Source organism: Vicia villosa, linkage group LG5 (genome assembly GCF_029867415.1).
Source record: "Vicia villosa cultivar HV-30 ecotype Madison, WI linkage group LG5, Vvil1.0, whole genome shotgun sequence".
Taxonomy (NCBI): domain Eukaryota; kingdom Viridiplantae; phylum Streptophyta; class Magnoliopsida; order Fabales; family Fabaceae; genus Vicia; species Vicia villosa.
This window is the reverse complement of record NC_081184.1, coordinates 147,503,340-147,522,555: the sequence shown is the minus strand read 5'-3', so window position 1 is coordinate 147,522,555 and position 19,216 is coordinate 147,503,340. Positions and strand designations below refer to the sequence as shown.

At 33.2% G+C, this 19,216-nt stretch overlaps 2 protein-coding genes across 2 annotated transcripts; both read right to left on the bottom strand.

Annotated features, from left to right (window-relative positions):
- Window positions 1-9,725: 9,725 nt before the first annotated feature.
- On the bottom strand, window positions 9,726-10,844 carry LOC131605695 (uncharacterized). The gene has a single exon (XM_058878022.1). The coding sequence runs from the start codon at window positions 10,842-10,844 to the stop codon at window positions 9,726-9,728; it is 1,119 nt and encodes a 372-aa protein (XP_058734005.1).
- Window positions 10,845-16,484: 5,640 nt separating this feature from the next.
- LOC131603084 (tubulin beta chain-like) lies at window positions 16,485-18,975 on the bottom strand. Its single transcript, XM_058875337.1, has 3 exons — window positions 18,494-18,975; window positions 18,138-18,407; window positions 16,485-17,371 (listed from the first exon to the last, which is right to left on the bottom strand). Exons 1-3 carry the CDS (start codon window positions 18,885-18,887, stop codon window positions 16,707-16,709), a joined length of 1,329 nt encoding a protein of 442 aa, XP_058731320.1. The 5' UTR covers window positions 18,888-18,975; the 3' UTR covers window positions 16,485-16,706.
- Between the last annotated feature and the right edge of the window lie 241 nt (window positions 18,976-19,216).

Here is a 19,216-nt window from a genome sequence, read left to right as displayed (position 1 = left end):
GTATTTTAAATTTTGTGAGAATATCATTTCTCTCGATTTGTGAGGTTGGTTCTCTCTGTAGCTGCATTTTTCTATGATGTTTTCTGTTTTCATTTTATACAAAGTTTACATGTATTTCATGTAGCTTATATTTTGTTATTTTTATGGTTTTATTTCTTATCTCCATGTTTATTGTACAAAAGTTGTTTTAGACAAATTTTGCCAAAGGAGGAGATTGTTAGGTCTGTGATCTTAGGATTGGTAAAAATTTTGGTAAAACATGTATCACAACTAGATGTTGTGACATCTTGAACAAGTGATATAACAGGAGTCGTTGTTACTTTCTGGACAAATTTGATTTGTTTTTGAAAGATTCTCTATAGATATATCTCACTTATTTGCGCTGGTCATGAAGATTCTATTTGGAACAATTTATTTGATCTCTTACTTTGCATAAGTTTCTAAAATTGGATGTTGAGACAATTTAGGAAACTTGGTCAACTTATGGATCAATAACAAATTGGGTGAAGATTTCGAAGCCCGTGGAGAGCCGAGGAGTATATAAAGAAAAACCTAAATCTAATGCAATTCGGCTTTTACAATTTTGTAAAAAAAGGGAAGTTTGGAGTCTTAGATTTTGAGAGTCTCTTTAGTGTACGTACTTTGTTTTTATATATGTCACTCATGTATCATGTTGATACATAAAGTTTGATTGATTGTTCATTGTTCATTGTGATTTACTCGTGAGCTTTAAAGCAAGAGTGTAATATATTTAATTAGGAAGTATTTATTCTGTTTTGGCATGTAGTTATTATTACTGAGGTGATTGTGGAAGTGGGAGGGGGTTCTCATATCTAAGAGGTGCCTAGGTAGAAGTTGCATAAGGTAGTGATTAGGCGATAAGTTTTAAACTAGGATTGTTTAGCTTTGAACTAATACTATCATAGTGGATTTCCTTCCTGTCTTGGATGCTCCAAGAGTAGTTGAGTTTCACCAAATTGGATTAACAATTGATTGTATCTTTTACCTTCTGCAATTTACTCCTGCATAATTCATAATTATTGTAAATTGTTGTGTCAGTAGATGATGTCTTAAACATATGTCTTGATATTGTATTTTGGTGTTGGAACATCAGTATTGACATCTATTTTAAAGTGCCATAATTTTCTAAAGAAACAAGAAAAGGGATTGAAAATTACTTGGTCTGAATTTGATGATGAAAATGAAGAAGAAAGTGCCAACAAAGTAATGGCTTTCACTGGAAATAAATATTCAATTATATGACTATTTAAGAACACAAACCTTGAACCCAAATAATTTTTTGCTCTTGCAATCCATCATAGAGAACTTTTTCAAGCTTTTTTAATAGTTAATTTGGTTCAACATATGGCAGGGGAGGGGAGAGAATTTAATAGAGGAGAGGGGAATAAAGGGGAGGAAATTTAACTAAATATATGTTTGGTTCAAAGAAGGGGATGAGAGAGATTTTTATTAACATGTATTTTTGTTCACAAGGGGAGGGGAGAGATTTTAAAATTAAATTACTTTTTTTATCCTTATATATATTGGAAATAAGATATTTGTATTTACAAAAAAATAGTTTAGTACAAGGTAATCGTAAGATCCAACCTAAAAACACTGTCAAACTATAAAACCATCAGATGAGCAACATGCTCCCTTGCTTTGGGTTTTTTCCACATTCTATGTATTACTATGTCTATAATTTTCTGCCCTATGTTTATATTCATATCATTTCTATCTTCAATTTCCTCATTCCTATACCTCTAACATTCATAGACAGTTTCCATATAAGCTGCTTTAAGGACATAAGCTCACATACTCTTTCCTTTACTCTCCTTACAGACCCATTGGATTTCTTCATCCCGGGCTTTAGGTGTATGTGTTACCTGCATCCACATACAAACCTCACACCAGATCTGTTTGAACCTGTCACAACAGAAAAATAGGTGGTTAAGTGTCTCTTCCTCCTGACAGAATAAACAAGTGGTGTTGTCAATCAACCCAAATCTATGCAGTCTGGCTTTGGTAGCAAGCATGTCTTGGCAAGCAAGCCAGAGGATAAATTGTACCCTTGGCCTTTCTTCATTATCAAAGAACATCTTCCTCTAGATGACAGGTTGTTTTTGTTCCATCAGGGCATGGTAGAACACTTTGTTCTGGAATCTTTGAGTCTCCTCAGCTCGTTTCCATTCTTCCATTTGCTCTACCACTTCCCTTTGTTTCAATATGCTTCTGAGGATCCAAGAGCAGACAGATTTGATAGGTATATTTATCAATGTGTCTCCTTTAACATAATAGCTATGAATCCAGGTTGTCTCTCTTCCTTTGTATATTCTAGAGCAGCTTTATTAAATGACTTGATTATGGATTTCCAGATTAGGGATTTGTAGGCCTCTATAATTCTTTGGGGTACATACCTTCTTCCATGCTACAGGAGCTTTTCTGCTCACCTCTCCTTTTCCTATCCATAAGAAAGACCCGCAATGAGCTTTTATCCTTTTGATTATAATCTTTGGTAGGGGATACATTGTACCTAATAGCTAGTTGTAGCACATAACACACTTCTGATCAATTGTACCTTCCCTGCATAGCTGAGGAGTTTGGCACTCCAATGCAATCTAAGCACAATCTTCTCCACCAACCCTAGACATTGGTGCACAGACATCCTCTTACTTGAAAGTAGAATCCCTAAGTACCTGAATGGAAGAGTTCCTTCAGCATAGTTGGTAATATGGATGATATCCTCCTTTGTTTAGTCGTCAACTCCACCCATGTACACCTTAAATTTGTCTGGATTCACAAACATACCAATAGAGTTAGAGAATTCAGTGTAAACTTCCATAATCATTTGCATGAATTTGGTGTCACCCCTTGAGAAAAGGAGTAGGTCATCAGCAAAAGCCAGATCAATAATGTTCAATTTTTCACACTTAGCAAGAAAATTGAAATCAGGAATTCTTGTAAGTCTCTCTAACTTCCTAAGGAGTTAAGTAATATTATTGTTTGTATCTTTGTTTTTAACCACTTTCATTTTCTTCCTTTTACTACCATTTAAAGGATCTTGTGATTGTGTTTCGAGTACAGAAAAATCGTAAATAACATCAAAGCTTTCCAAATTCACCTCATTTCGGGCAACATGGTCATCAATATCTTGAATAGTTTCAACAAAGTCTTCATTGGTGACTGTAGGCTTTTGTTTTATTGTCCCTTTTAAAGTTTCATATTCCTCTCCATCAACTCGATTAGGTCCATAAAGTATTAATGTCTTCTCATAATTTAAAAGTGCTACATTTCTCCATTTTGATGCTTTTGGTTTTAACTGAAAAAATATGATAAATAAAATATATAAGATTAATAAAAGTTATACAATTATTGATTAATAAAATATTTTAAAATACAAAAGTTCATCAAAAGTTATCTCAATTAGAGCATCCCAAACTTTTGACTCAACATCCCATAATTGTGTAGTTGAATTTCAAGAAAAGCCGCTCATACCACCTTTAAAAATGTCATAATATTCCGTAAAGTTTTTTTCCAAAATTTTCCAAAGGTTTTTTATCTTCACCTTGTCAACTTTGTTTTCAAATAATGCACGAAGTTCGGCTGCAATATTTTCATATGCTGATGTAGTGAATGTACCGTTGACTTTGTTCCCATTTTTATATTCATGCATAAAAGCATCAACAAGAGCATCATCCATGACTCTATTACAAGTCAAAGTTGAAGAATTGTCATTATTAATTAGTAATTGCTTATTCGATGCCATAAACTATGAAAATGAGCAATTATAACACAACAAAGTTAATAAATATAATTAACAAAAAGTTGTAATATCATAATAAACATCATAATAAATTTGGTACTACTTCATCAAGGAAAGACAAGCATAAATGTAATAATATAAAATACAACTCATACTCTTTAAGATAAATCATTATTTTGATAATTTAACCACATTTGATGTGCTACACTATCTTTTATCACTCGAACCTTAATGATTGTCATGATATACATTTTGATTTTCAAGTTCAACATCTACTTCTGCTATAAGGTCTTTATCTGGATCTACACTCATTAGATAATTGTGAAGAATACAACATGCAAAAATAAATAATTTTTGAGCTTTGACTCCATCATTTGGCTCCGTTGAATTAGATAAAATCTCAAAAAAAAATTCAATACACCAAAGGCTCTTTCAATTGCATTGCGTAAAGACAAATGTGGAAGATTAAACAACTCTTTAGAATTTTGGAGTGGATTTCTAGTCGAATATTCTTTCAGGTGATACCTAACTCCTTTATAAGGTGTAATTAATCCACTAGTCAACATGAATCCAACATCAACAAGATAATATTTTCCTATATTAAAGGTAAATAATAAATGTGATAGTTTAAAATATATAATATAAATAACTATAAGTCTATATTATTCTTATATTAAAGTGAGAAATTTTAAGTTTATCTTCACGTGTTAATGCATTCTTTATTATTCTTGAGTCAGAGGCAGACCATTCCTATCTCGCGAGCACATAAGTGAACTTTAAATAAAGAGTACACGTTGTTAAAACATTTTGTGTCAGGTAGTCTTTCCTACCGCGATATCTAGGAGCATCTTTTGCATATACTTTGACACGTATATCCTTTTCATCTATTGCACCAACACAATCTTAACACTATTATATTTATTATCAGTAAAATCTATGACTATTAGAAGTTTTAGTATTTTTGTGTAGGGAATATAATTTATTAATAACAAATTTTACCGTAAAATACAGGTAGATGTTTTAGTGAGAGGAGAGAAAGAGGGAAAATAAGGAAATAAGGATTTATATTCACTTGAATTGTAATGGTGTGTACAAATAATAATATAGACTATGACTATTTATATACCAACCTGATTGGGCTATTATATTATATAATATTTGATATTATTAGATTAGATTATTAATATATTTGATATTATATATAATATCTCAATAATATATCAATCTCAGTAATATCTCAACAGTAGAATCTATAACTATTAAAAAATTTAGGAAGGACCGTTGAGCCATCGGGTTGAACAAGAAATTTTTCTTCCAATTTAAGAATAACTCTCAAAACTGGATGAAAATGACGACTAATAGTCTCGCTAGAACGAAAAAATTAAAAGTTGACTTCACGATATTTAGCATTATGTGTTAACTTGTCAATTGATTTTGCAACTTTCTCTTCCACACTGACCATCGTAGCTTGTAACCCCCATTCTCTTTCTAACATATCACATAAGGTTATAAAAGTTGGAGGCCTCATTCTTAATATATTTTTACTAGTTTCATTGTTACTAATTCGATACATTATTTCTTCACGAACCCTTTTTTTCTCGGAATACGTACTATAACAAAATTTTCTCTTTCAAGACATTTGAACATAATAGTAAACAACAACACACATTAGTTGAACTATAACTCTTCGACGCAAATCATACCATTTGTTAATAATAATTTTGTGATCTTGGTGATCCATCTAATCCAATAAAACAATTTATATAATTAAAAAGAGATAAAATAATATTAAAATGTTAAAAAAAATTAGACAAATAATATTAGACTTATAACCTTTATTTATAACATATACACACTATATTTGGATATTGTTGTTATTATTAATATTATAATAAAAACTTTATTACAATTATATATTATAAATAACTTATATCGTTGATGTGAGTATGTTACTATTATAAAAAACTTTGTTACTTTTATTATATACTACACCTTTGCTTGTGCGATGCACGGTGAAACATTTAATTAATAGTTGTAATTTTAATAGAAAATATTAGAGTAACCAATTTATGTTAAATCAATTTTTAACATGGCCGTGCAGAATAAATTAGAACACAATACAAAAAAAATTTAAAATAAATAAAAATTGCGCAGTACAAATTTCATTATTACATAATAAAATAAATTTACCATGCAATGAACCAAAATGTGCTATTTAATTACTAATGAGAAAAACTTCACAAAATTAAGTTAAAAATATAGTACAAATTACATATAATTTCACATTTTCACTCCACATAGTTTTCTATAACCCCTTTAAAATCTATTTTCACTCCCAATTTAATTGTTTTCTATTATAAAAATAATAAATACTTAATAAAATAAATTATTAAATAATTAATAATCTCATTTTCTATTATCTATATTTCCACTCTACGTATAACCCCTTTAAACTCATACTAAAAATAATAATTATAAATTATTAAAATAAATACCATTCAAATTTATTTCTATAAAAAAAATAAAACCTAATGTGATTCTCATATTTCTATCTTATAATAAAAATAATAATTAATTTAATAATTAAAAAACCTTTGAAACCTACTTTCTACCCCATGTTTTTTATAACTTATTTTTATTATTTGTATACTTTAAGATATAAAATTTAAACAAAAAACAAATATAGATAGAATATAATATATTATTAAGTTAGAATACAATGTGATTTTTTTTATATAAAATTAAAACAAAATTTAAGAGAGAAAGGAGAGTAAGATATGATTTTAAAAGTAATCACAAATGACCTACCTACTTTGATTTTGTGTCATTTTACATATACATATCAGTTTTGTCTTTGACAATACATAAAAATTTGTTAATCAAATTATCAATTGTAAATAAACATATCAAGTATAGATCAATGAAGAGAGAAGTGTGTGAATAAGATAAAGAAGAATCTCAACATTGCCTTAATACTATAAATCTCAACATTGACGGTTGAAGTCATAGCTGCACAAAATAAGGTGAAAACAATTTTTAAAAAAATAAAACATATTTAAAAACTACATGCATAAGTTAGAATACAACGTTAGATACAAAAAAAATACTGAACAATAAATTTATAATAATTGTTATTTAATTTTGAGGGAGAAAAAAGTGAGTCTATGAGGGATTTTGCTCCTCTCCCTCCCTTTCCTTATAAAAAATAGCCAAACAAATATATTTATAAATATCTCCTCCCCTCCTCTCTCCTCCATCTATTCCCACCAAAATGGACCCTAAGTTTCAAATGTTTTATTCTCAATTTTTGATATTCACAACGCCTTTATAATGAATGTCTTTTAGGTTTCACGCGAATCACTAATGACAGTGTCTTAAGCGTTAATACTCATTAAATTGACAACAAAGATTTGTTTAAGGGCGTAAAGAAACTCAATAAATATGCTTATATTTTCCCTCGGTTATGATTCAAAATATTGGTAAAAAATACAATAAAATAAGTTCCATCCCAAGCACAATATACCTCTAGATTTATGTTAAAAACATAGGGGAAATAGTTTTTTTTTAAAATTAAACTAGTAACAAACTAGTGCATACGCACGGGTTCTGGTCTGTTACGCGCATTTGTTTACATAATATATATTTCTAATAGAAGGTTCTGGTCTGGTTTGTAAAAAACAAAATTGTGAAGCCAATCAGAGTTCATGATGTCGTAAAAAATGAAAACTAACACAGACAAAAATTTATATGGGGTTAGAAAATATGAGAAATTTTATTTCAGGAATTTGATTATTGATCATCAAAATTTTGACTTCATATATTACTCCCCCTTTTTGTCATAATCAAAATGGAATTTAAACATCAGAAGGAAAAACGTAGCATAACATATAAGATCATAGGGTTCAGATAGCCAAAGGAAAAATAAAAATTCTAGATGTTTTGAAGAGTGGGGGCAGTCTAGTAAGAATCAGTTGCATCATGCTCTGAAGAGTGTCGTTTGCCTTCTTTTGCTCATAGATGCTGTTTTTGAATCCAGTTTGTTCTTCTCTGATTTCACCAATAGCTTGTTCCAAGCGCATGATGACAGAATCAGTAAAGGAGACACCAACTGCAGCAACTTCAGCTTCTTTTTCCTCTGCTTCAGCGTCTGATTCTTTCTTTCCTTTCTTCTTCTCTGTCAGCGACTTTTTGAACAACCGCTACTTTTGAGGCATCCCAAAAACTCATCAGCCTTTCAAACTCAGTATGCATCCATCTCTTAATATTGTCCCAAGAGGCATTCAGAGCTTGAGGATCAGAGCTAATACTAGCCTATGCTTTTAACATCGCCACCTTATTCTTAGCCTTCTTACTAAAATTATTAATAAATTCATCCAGGTTAATGGGAAGTTTGGGAGTATAGGGTTGATAAAGAACTAAAGGTAGTTCCTTCTAAGGAAGAAGAATTTTAGCATGTTGTTCCGTTAAATCAAGAAGGTCGGGAACATTATAGGTTTTAGTTGTTGGTATCTCAAATGGAACATAATGAATAGGTATAAATGAAGTTGATTGATTTGGTTCAGTAAGAATTGTTACGAGTGGTTCTTCATCTAGAACTTCAAAAGAATTTTCAGACAGTGGAGATGAAGGATCAAAGTGTATGGAAATGGGTGATGAAATGTTGATTGGTTCAGATTGTGTGATAGAGTTGAAAACTTCTGAAACAGAGGTAAGAACCAGTGAGGTGTACGTTTGAAGGGGTATTGATTGAATGTAAAAAGTTAATGATTAAACTGAATTTGTTTTTGGATTGTTTGAAGCGGAAGCTATTATCATATAGACAGGATCAAAGGTTGTTGAAGTGGATGAGGTTGAAAATCTAGGTTCAAAAGTAGAGATTGGGATGGTTGAGGAGTTTGGAGCAGATGTGATGACATGTTCAGAGATGATTGTTGGAATGGTAAATGACGTTAGGATAATTTCAAATGATGGAGCTTCTGATTATGAAGGTGTTTGAACAAAAGTGGTTGAGGATGATAATTCATTAATAGTTTTATTCAAAGACTTAGAGATCACAGGAGTAGTGACTTTACCTCTGTCTTGCTTCTTCTTTGATCTTCGTTCTGAACCTTCTGAAGTAATTTTCCTTTTTCCTCTGGCTGGTTCAGTAGAAGCTTGCGCAGAGTGCACATCTTTAAGACTGTAGTTGGACACATCAGCTCCAGCTTCTGTCATCATTCCCACATATCCAGCTATTCTATCTAGACTATCTTCCCTGGTGAATAGAGGGAAGTTATCAACAGAAACTCTTTTGTCAGAGATAGAATCAAAAGACATTGTCAGGGGATTGGTGATTATCTATTTAAGCAGACCCATGTGCTTCAGATTTCTTGCATTAATGAATTCTCCAATGCGAGGAGTTAGATCCTCTGTACATTTTGCTTCTTCTACTCGAAATTTAACTAGCCCACTCTCCCCGAAGATATTAGTAAGTAATCTCCCAAAAAGAACATATGAGAGAATCTTTCGATTATGACCATCAGTAATTCTTGTCTTTCTAATCATATCTCTCAGATAGTAGAAGAGGATTAAGGGAAGACGCATCTTCTATCGATATTTCATTGTAACGCCACATTCAAAATACATTGTTCCGATCATCCTCTTATTCTTGCGTAGAACATTATTTAAAAGGTGAATGATGGTAAAAAAAACAAATAAAGGAAAAAAAATAAAGGAAAAAAAATTTCAAACTAAAAAAATATTTGAGCAAAATAAAAAATATAGTCAGTGTCATTTGTATTTGACTTTTTACATATTTCATCAAGTGGGATGAGCTTTTAGAGTATATCCTAGCAAGTAAATTCATCAATTGAATTTCATGATAAACTAAAATGAAAAGAAAAATGAAACAAATAATTTAATTAAGTATGAAAAACTTGATTCACCAATGAGGCAATGACCATCATCATGCATTCATGCTCCATCAAGAATTTGGAACCGAACATTTGATCAGAGACGCCTTTGATCTTCCTCTTATTGCAACTATCTTTAATATAAAACACCATGTCATTGTAAGTATCAGTGCTGGTAAACGACCCACTACAAGCCCAACCAGTGCAATTACAAATAAAACTAAATAACCCGAATTCCCAACTCTCTCTGTTCTCTTCTTTTCACTATTCACTCTCATGCTTTCTAGTTTAACATCATGCAACAATGATGATTTACTCCCATTATCCACCTCCTCTTTTATCTCACAATCTTTTTCAACACTACAATCTTCTTTACCTCTTTTTTCCTTTACCTCTTTTCCAGAACTTTGCAATTTTTTAGTCAAAAGTTTCTTCAACTTTGATTTCAATTTAACCCTACGGCTAACTTTAATTGAAACATGACATGAATCCACAACTTTTTCATTTGAATGATACTCCTGCTCTTCCGATTCAGAATAATCCAACTTCTTGTCTCCCTTTACACTATTCAATTGAAAAACATCATCGTAGGAAGAAGTCTCTTCAGAACATACACCGACAACCTTAATTTCCTCGAATTCAGCTTCAACAACGTTAATTTCCACATTCGGTTTAGAACACAAAACGACACGCTTCCACGCGTATTCAAGAAACAGAACCGCAAACGCCGAAAGAGTGATTCCGACTGTTAGTTTCTCAACACTTGCAATCGAAACGACAATGACTAGCATCATTATAAAGGTAACAAGTAACGTTTTTGAACCCGACCCGTCATTGTTCTTTCCAACCCGATTCACCCCATGACCCGAATCCTCAACACCATTATTTGCATGAAGATTTTCATCGGTGGTTAACTGAGTCAAACTCGCATACTCGTGGCGATCCAACTCGGCGTAATCGGTTAAACTCGGCATTTCCGGCGAGGGTGGATCAGAAGTTCGGCGACGAAACGGTTTGTTGGATTTGGGTCTTGTGAAGCGGGTACGGTTATTGATTAAGAGATCGACGAGGGAGGCGGGGAAAGCGGTCTGAACGAAGATGGAAGAAGCACCGCGTTTGGATGAGTGAAGATCGGCGATGATTTGAGAAAATTGGGTTACCCTGTTTTTGTTGATCCATGGAATAGGCATGGTTGTTGAATAGAATGTAAAGTAGAGTTTGGAAGAGCGAAAAAGGTGAAAATATTTTAGGGGTTGATGATGGTTTTATAGTTGTAAGAAGAATGAATCAAAATCAATGAACGTGATTGGAGGGATACGGAAAGAGAGAGTGTAGTTGTTTATGATTTTCGCCGAAAAGAGAAAGAGAGTATGTGATTGTGGAAAGCGGAAGGAAGGAGAGTGAATAAAGTGGCGTTCCATTATAATGAGACTTTTAATTAAGATATTGATTTAATTTTGTGCACCTTTTAAGCTTTTTAGGTGTGTTATGTGCTGCTAATAGTAGGGATTGAATATTGTAATATATTCTATGAAATCTCATTTATGAACAACAGCAACAAAATTTAATGATATCAAAATTCTATTGGAAACATTGAATTTGGAGATTTAGGGTATATTTGTTTCAATTTTTATTAAATGCTTTTTTTAAAGCAAATGTGAGATAAATATCAGAAAGATACATAGATATCTCGACTATGCCGTCATCTTTTGAAAATCTTTTAGCATCTACCATTCGTTCGAAATATTATTGAAAAAAAAAAAAGAAAAACAAATATGTATAAGAAGGAGATTAAATCAAAACCCTTAAAGAAAAGTCAAAATAAAAAAAAAAAGAAATTAAGAAAAACAAATATTAGGTAAATGGAAGGACCCCTAAAAATATCATCCCTAATGAAGATGTGGAGAGAGTCCTACCAAAAAGTGTTCTTAATAGTGTGTCACTAATTAGCAAGTTTGTATGCACATCCATTATCCTCACTAAAAAATGGGACGATATAACCTATAATCCAAGATGAAAATAGTTGTGCCAACGGTTGTCGAAGTGATAAGACACAATCGAAGGCTTCTTGAAAGTCAAGAAAGTAGTAGTAGGGGCACCTTCAATCCAGATACAAGTTCAACCATGTTTCGTGTAACATCCGAGGTCTAAGAGGGCAAGGAGTGGTCGTCGAATTCACATCGGAATGAGAGGGATCTTGAGGATGTGCAGAGAAGGGACTATATGGTTGAAGGAAGGCTTATAAGGATTGATTGATACTACCTATACCAACAAGATGCATCTTCTTTTTGTTAACTTTACAAATAAGAACTCAATGGTTAAAGAGGCTTGACTTGGAATAATATTTAGATGGGTGACCTTCTGGGACAGAAAGCGTGTGAGTGAGGACAAAGCATGTTGAAAAGATCTGTGTTGGTTTGTGGGGTCAGTCGGTAAGCTTGAAAAGTGGTCTAGGGTGTTACAAATGATATCCGATCATACCTCTCCTAGTACTATGTGGTTCGGAAACGAAGCAAGCGAAAGCTGGCTGACATGTAACATTTGAGGCCGAAGAAGGCGAGGAGTGGTCGTTGAATTCACATCAAGATGCATCTTCTTTTCGATAGCCCGACAAATAAGAACTTCATAGTCAAGGAGTCTTGACTTGAAGTAGTAGTTGGATAGGTGACCTTCTGGGAAGTTTCCCGAAAAGCATATGAGCAAGGATAAAACATGCTGAAAAGACCTGCATTGATTTGTGGAGTCAGTCGATAATCGTGAAAAGCAGTCTGGAGTGTTACATTTCGAAGCTAATTCCATAGCCAATATAAGGCTTGCATCTCACAATCAAAAACAAAAAATGGTATAAGGTTGGAAGAGAACCCTAAAAAAATTCCATTATGATCTCTAAAAAGCTATCACAAGCTGCATGTAAACCCACTACAGAACCATCTGTTTAGCTTTAATCTAAGGGGTCGTAGGAGATTGTCAAATAATTGTTACAATATTATTTAATCTCCTATGTTGCGGCGAAAAATATAATTAAAAATAATCATTTTAAAAATAAATCAAATAAAAATTGATTTAATTATTTTTTAAAAAAAATATTATTTTTGGTATTTCATCATTTTAGTTTAACTTTTTTAAACATCAAAATTCTAAAAACTCACTTAAATTTAAAACTATTTAAAATCATTTTTGTGATACAACTTTTTAAAAAATGATGTAATTTTGACAATACTTTAATTTTTAATAATATATGTTTATGTTATTAAATATCAAAATTAATCTTTTAATTTATAAAAAATGAATTTGAAAAGCTTTAAAAATTTAAAAAAGTTTTTTAAAATAATTTTTTTAAAAATACAAAAGAAAATTCTATTTTTTTACTGCTTAAACAAACATGTCGTAATTGCTATGAAAAAAAAATATTTTCATTGCATTATAATTAGGAGTGGCAAAACGGGTCCAACCCGTTAGACATGTCCGGTTTGTCCGTACTTTTTCGTAGGATGAACCAAAGTTTTAGACCAGAATCCTTGTTTGTCCCGCACCGTCCCTTTTTTGCGTGTATTTGCAGGCGCGTCCATGTTTATTGGTGTTTTTGGTAAACAATCACGAGTTTACTATGCTTGTGAGATTGACTCAAAAAATTTCAGGAGCAATTTGTGCGAAGTATTTGTATGAAAAGTAGTGTGTGTGTGTGTGTGTGTGAATTAAATACAACTCCTTACATAAAGACAACATAAACGCAAATCTTAACTGAGAAAAGCTTTCGTAAATGACAAGTATATAAAATGCAATAAATGACATCAAACAAAAAGTAAGGACATGAGACAGTAAAGACATATGTTTTGTTTAAGGAGACAAAAACAATGGAAAGAAAGGACGCAAAATTATACATGTTTCTCACAAACTGTTTCGCTTTGTGATTTTGGTACTTCACAGTTCTATAGAGAATGTACGAAACTTTGCGACCTTTATTACAATGTACGAGTCTGCTACGTATACTAGTCTAAAATAACTGTCAACGACAATTATATCTTCAAATGGATGACATGTATCCACATGTAGTTTATCGTTCTGAAATGCTTCCACATTGTCAAGCTTCAAAAACTGCTGAAATATCCATCATCTCACGTTCGTAACTACTTAGAACCACTAACTGCTTCTTAAGAATGTTCGCTTTATCACTCGCCGACATGTCTCTTCCTCCATCTGAATCTTTGACATAGAGAAAATATTAAGTCCCTTTTGCCAAATAATGACCTTGTTGACGCAACCCTCTTGTCGAGATAAAACTTTGTCGAATGTCCTTATCGAGGCTACTCCTTCCACTAACATTTATAAGTTACAACCTCACTTTACTCAATGTGTCTTCTTGGGTTATTCATTGAACTATAGAGGCTACAAGTGTTTTGATTTGGCAAACACAAAATTAATAATTTTGAGACAAGTTATCTTTGATGAAATTCAATTTCCCTTCATCAAGATACACCGTCCTACCCCTCAGTCTTCTAACTTCCTAAATAATGACCTCCACCCTTATCTTGTACATTAGTAGAAAAATCAAATAATACCACATGTTTCACACAACCAACCAACACCAACAATCATAAATGACCAACCACCCTCACCAATAAACCAACAATCATTACTTCATACCTCTTCGATCAACTCGCCTTCTACAACTGACTCTCCCTCACCACCATCAATCCAACCACAACCACATACATGAACCATCAACACCCATTGCATGAAAGGCATTGTCGAACCCCGTGAGTTATTTACCTTATCAGTCTCTCACCCCGACTTCACCATCTATCTCATACCTAAAAACCCTAAACCAGCCTTATAGACTAGAATTGGAAATCTGCAATGCATTTTGAATTTGATGCTCTTTTTAGAAATAAGATGTGGAATTTAGTTCTTCTTCCTTGTGATGTTAATCTTATTCAATGTACATGAATTTTTAAATATAGGAAAATTTTTGATGGTTTCTTTGCGCGTTAAGGCTCGTCTTGTAGGTGATGGAAAGTCACATGTTGTAAATGTGGAATGTGATGAGACTTTTAGCCCGATGGTTAAACCCGCTACCATTAGAGCAGTGCTCACCATTGCATCCTCCAAATCATGGCCCATTCATTAACTAGATATCCATAATTATTTTTTACATGGTGATCTTTATGAGACTGTTTACATGCATCAATTATTGGGTTTCTGCGACTCTCATCATCCAGATTATGTCTGTGGTTTGAAGAAGTCGCTTTATGGTCTTAAAAAAGTGCCCAGAGCATGGTAACACGACTTTATTGACTATGTAGCCTCCATTGGTTTTCGACATAACACATCAGACCACTCTCTCTTCATATATTGAAAAAATTCTTACATGGCATACATTCTTTTTTATATGGACAACATCATCCTTATTACCTTTACTTAAGCCATTCACAACTCAATTATGTCACTCTTAGCATTTGAGTTTGCGATGAAGAACCTACCTTTCTGAGTTGCTTTTGGGGTATTGTTGTCTCTCGTCACCCTAGTGGCATCTTTCTAAACTAAAGAACCTAGCTTCAGAGATCATCGAACGTGCTGGCATGGTATCCTGCAAACCGTCAGCCAGCCCTATTGATATCAAAAATTAAACACCTCCTCCAACACGTCTTAGGAAGATCCCTCCTTATATTGAAGTCTTGTAGGGGTTTATAGTACCTCACGTTCACTAGACCAGACATATCTCATGTGGTTCAGCAAGTTTGTATTCACATGCATACACCTAGAACGAAACACATGCGTGCACTCAAGCGCATCATGTGTTATGTTTAGAGTACCATGCATTTTGGATTACATTTATCACCACCCCCACTACAATGTTTATCTCCTACACATTTGGATACTGTGTTTTTCTCATTGACAATCTTATCTATTGGTCTTCTAAAAGACAGCCTACTCTCTCTCGTTCTAGTATTGAAATCGATTAATAACCACTTAATTATATTCAAATTATATGAATGAATAACCAACCATAAATAATTAAGCCGGTTAATAATCATTTAATTATATCAAAATATTTAAAACAAATTTAAATTTGATTATGCATTTAAATCTCACAACCGAATGTTTTGTACATCCCTATCTATAGGATTTTTGTTGGATTTTTGTTGTTTCCTAGAATTATATCTTTTGGATGAGATGTCTTACACTTTCAATTATGACTAATATAAGAGTCATTGACAACATTTGGTCACCAAAGACCTCTTGTCCAGAATTTTCTTTACCGGAGGCATCAGCATCATGGCTAGATGTAGTTTCTCCAAAGAATTGTGATTCTAGTTTCTCTAAGTATTCTGGATTTTTGCATACTTTTCAAATAGATTTGACATATCAATGTCAAGCTCTTTATCATTAAACATTACTTGAATTGATTCTTAAACTATTGAAGTTCTTGAGCATTCAAAATATCTTAATAAAAAAAATTGCTTTTAAATCAAATTGGTTACAGAATTTCTTAGTGTTTAATATAAAAGAAGTACAACTAAATTAATAAAAATATGAAATATTAATTTTCTACTTTTCCGTAATCAACTTAAATCTTATATAATCTTGGGCAAATTAACCGTTTTCTTTCTTCACTCCAAACAATGTCGTTATGGTTCAAATGATAAAGAAAATAGTAAAATCATTTCTAGTTTTCATTCTATGTAATGTTTTGGTGAAAACTCTATCCAAAATTTATGTGTGAGTATTGTCATTTCAACTATAAATAAACATGATAATGACAAAAGTATGAATTCGCATTTAATTCCGAGCCCCGGCCAATCATAATTGACACATCGACACAAAAGAAGGAAAAACTTGAATAGGGAACTTTATTTATGATAAGCTAACTAGTAAGACATCCAATGATTTAATATCAGAATCATTACCACAAAACCAGCTTATACAATGAGATCAATTTAATGCAGCACCATATGAACAATCAATGAATTTTGAATACTCAACAAATTAAACTTGTTCAAAGCCATTTGAAATTGCAGTTTGAAACAACTTCGACAATTCAGAGAGAGGCCTTAAGCTTCCTCTTCATCCTCCTCATACTCTTCCTCATCAGCAGTAGCATCCTGGTATTGCTGGTACTCTGCCACCAAATCATTCATGTTACTCTCAGCCTCGGTGAACTCCATTTCATCCATTCCCTCGCCAGTGTACCAATGCAAGAAAGCCTTACGCCTGAACATAGCTGTGAACTGCTCGCTAACTCTCCTGAACATCTCTTGAATGGATGTTGAATTTCCAACGAAAGTGGATGCCATCTTAAGACCAGTTGGTGGAATATCACACACGCTAGACTTGACATTGTTTGGTATCCACTCCACAAAGTACGAAGAGTTTTTGTTCTGTACATTGATCATCTGCTCGTCTACCTCCTTGGTGCTCATCTTACCACGGAACATTGCTGAAGCAGTCAAATAACGACCGTTGCGTGGATCTGCAGCACACATCATATTCTTAGCATCCCACATCTGCTGAGTCAATTCAGGCACAGACAAGTTGCGGTACTGCTGGGATCCTCTTGATGTCAATGGTGCAAACCCGACCATAAAGAAATGGAGACGAGGGAATGGGATAAGGTTGACAGCAAGCTTTCTAAGATCAGAGTTCAGCTGCCCGGGGAAACGCAGACAACATGTAACTCCACTCATGGTAGCAGAAATGAGGTGGTTAAGGTCACCAACTGCAACAAAAAATACCAAAAATTTAAAGTGGGAACTAAAATGGTAATACACCATATGCAAAAAGAGATTCAAAAACCAAATGATTACAGAATTTCAACAACCATAGATCATACAAGGCCTAATTAAACCCACTACAATCCTCACACCATAATGATGATTATAATCCTAATTTTTAAATTGTAAATTTAAAAATTAGCTACATCACTATAGCAATTATTAACTAACACAACACTTTATCGCTAGCTAATAATGACAAGACCGACGATAAAAAATAGCAGAAATAACAAACCTGCATCATCAACCGTAAAATAGTCAATGGCACGTGAATAACACAGAAAGAACTATCTACTTTGCTTTTTTCTTTTTTATGTTAACTTTTCAATGGTACCAAACATGACAGATTTTTAAAGCATGCAAGACGGATCATCGCACAGAGTCCAGAATTCGTCACAGTTAAACCGTAGTTAAATAGGATTCTCATAAAATATTGTAACAGTTACATTGCTAAATAAGGCTTCTATTTATTTTGGCACAAATAAATTTTTCCTATACTACACAAAAACTCAAAAAATTTGAGATGGCTCTGATATCAATTGCATATCTTCAAAAGTTATCTACCCTGCCTACAAAAGATGTCAAATAAACTATGTTTTCTCCTGTTTGCCAATCATTATCTAATCAAATCATCTAATAGTAAAAACCACAAAAATTACAACGAAATCATAAAATGCAAAAATTCAAACAGAGAAAGGAATAAGAATTTACAAGTTGGATTCGCGAGCTTCAATGTACGGAAGCATATATCATAAAGAGCCTCATTGTCCAAAACCATGCATTCATCAGCATTTTCGACGAGCTGATGCACAGAAAGTGTGGCATTGTAAGGTTCCACAACAGTATCAGATACCTTAGGTGAAGGGAAAACAGAAAACGTCAACATCATTCGATCGGGATACTCTTCTCTAATCTTCGAAATAAGAAGCGTTCCCATTCCAGAACCCGTTCCACCTCCCAATGAATGACACACTTGAAATCCTGTTCACACATCACAATTGAAGATCATTTCAATTAAAAATTGAATTGAAATAGATATTGAATTATGGATATAGATAATTTGATACCCTGCAAACAATCGCAATTCTCGGCCTCTTTTCTCACAACATCCAAAACGGAATCGATAAGTTCAGCTCCCTCAGTGTAATGACCTTTCGCCCAGTTATTACCGGCACCAGACTGTCCGAAAACGAAGTTATCAGGTCGGAAGATCTGCCCGAACGGTCCAGATCGAAGCGAATCCATTGTTCCAGGTTCAAGATCCATGAGGACGGCGCGTGGGACGTACCTTCCGCTACCGGACTCATTGTAATAGACATTGATGCGTTCAAGCTGAAGATCGGAATCGCCGCTGTATTTCCCGGTATGATCAATGCCGTGTTCGTTGCAGATGACTTCCCAGAATTTGGCACCGATTTGGTTACCGCACTGCCCACCCTGAATGTGGAGAATTTCTCTCATTTTCTTCTCGGGAAATTGAAAAGCGAGGGAAAATGCGAGAGAGAAGAGAAGGGGGGCCCAGTGCGTAACAAGGGGATTTGTGTTGTTGTGATTGGTTGAGAGAATTTAAAGGCGTGGTTATGCGGTGTCGTTTTGGGGAATGTTATTTTTGAGTTTTGACGAGTTGGAATCAATGGTACTGCTTCTTTTCTTTCTTTTTGTTGTCTATTTGTTTTTGTAATAAATTTGTTCCATTTTTTTTATTCATGAGTTGGGTTTTTTTTATATTTGTGGGAATTCTAGCAACCTTCCAATCTTTTTCTTTTCTTTTTTCGCTGTTTTTAGTGTTG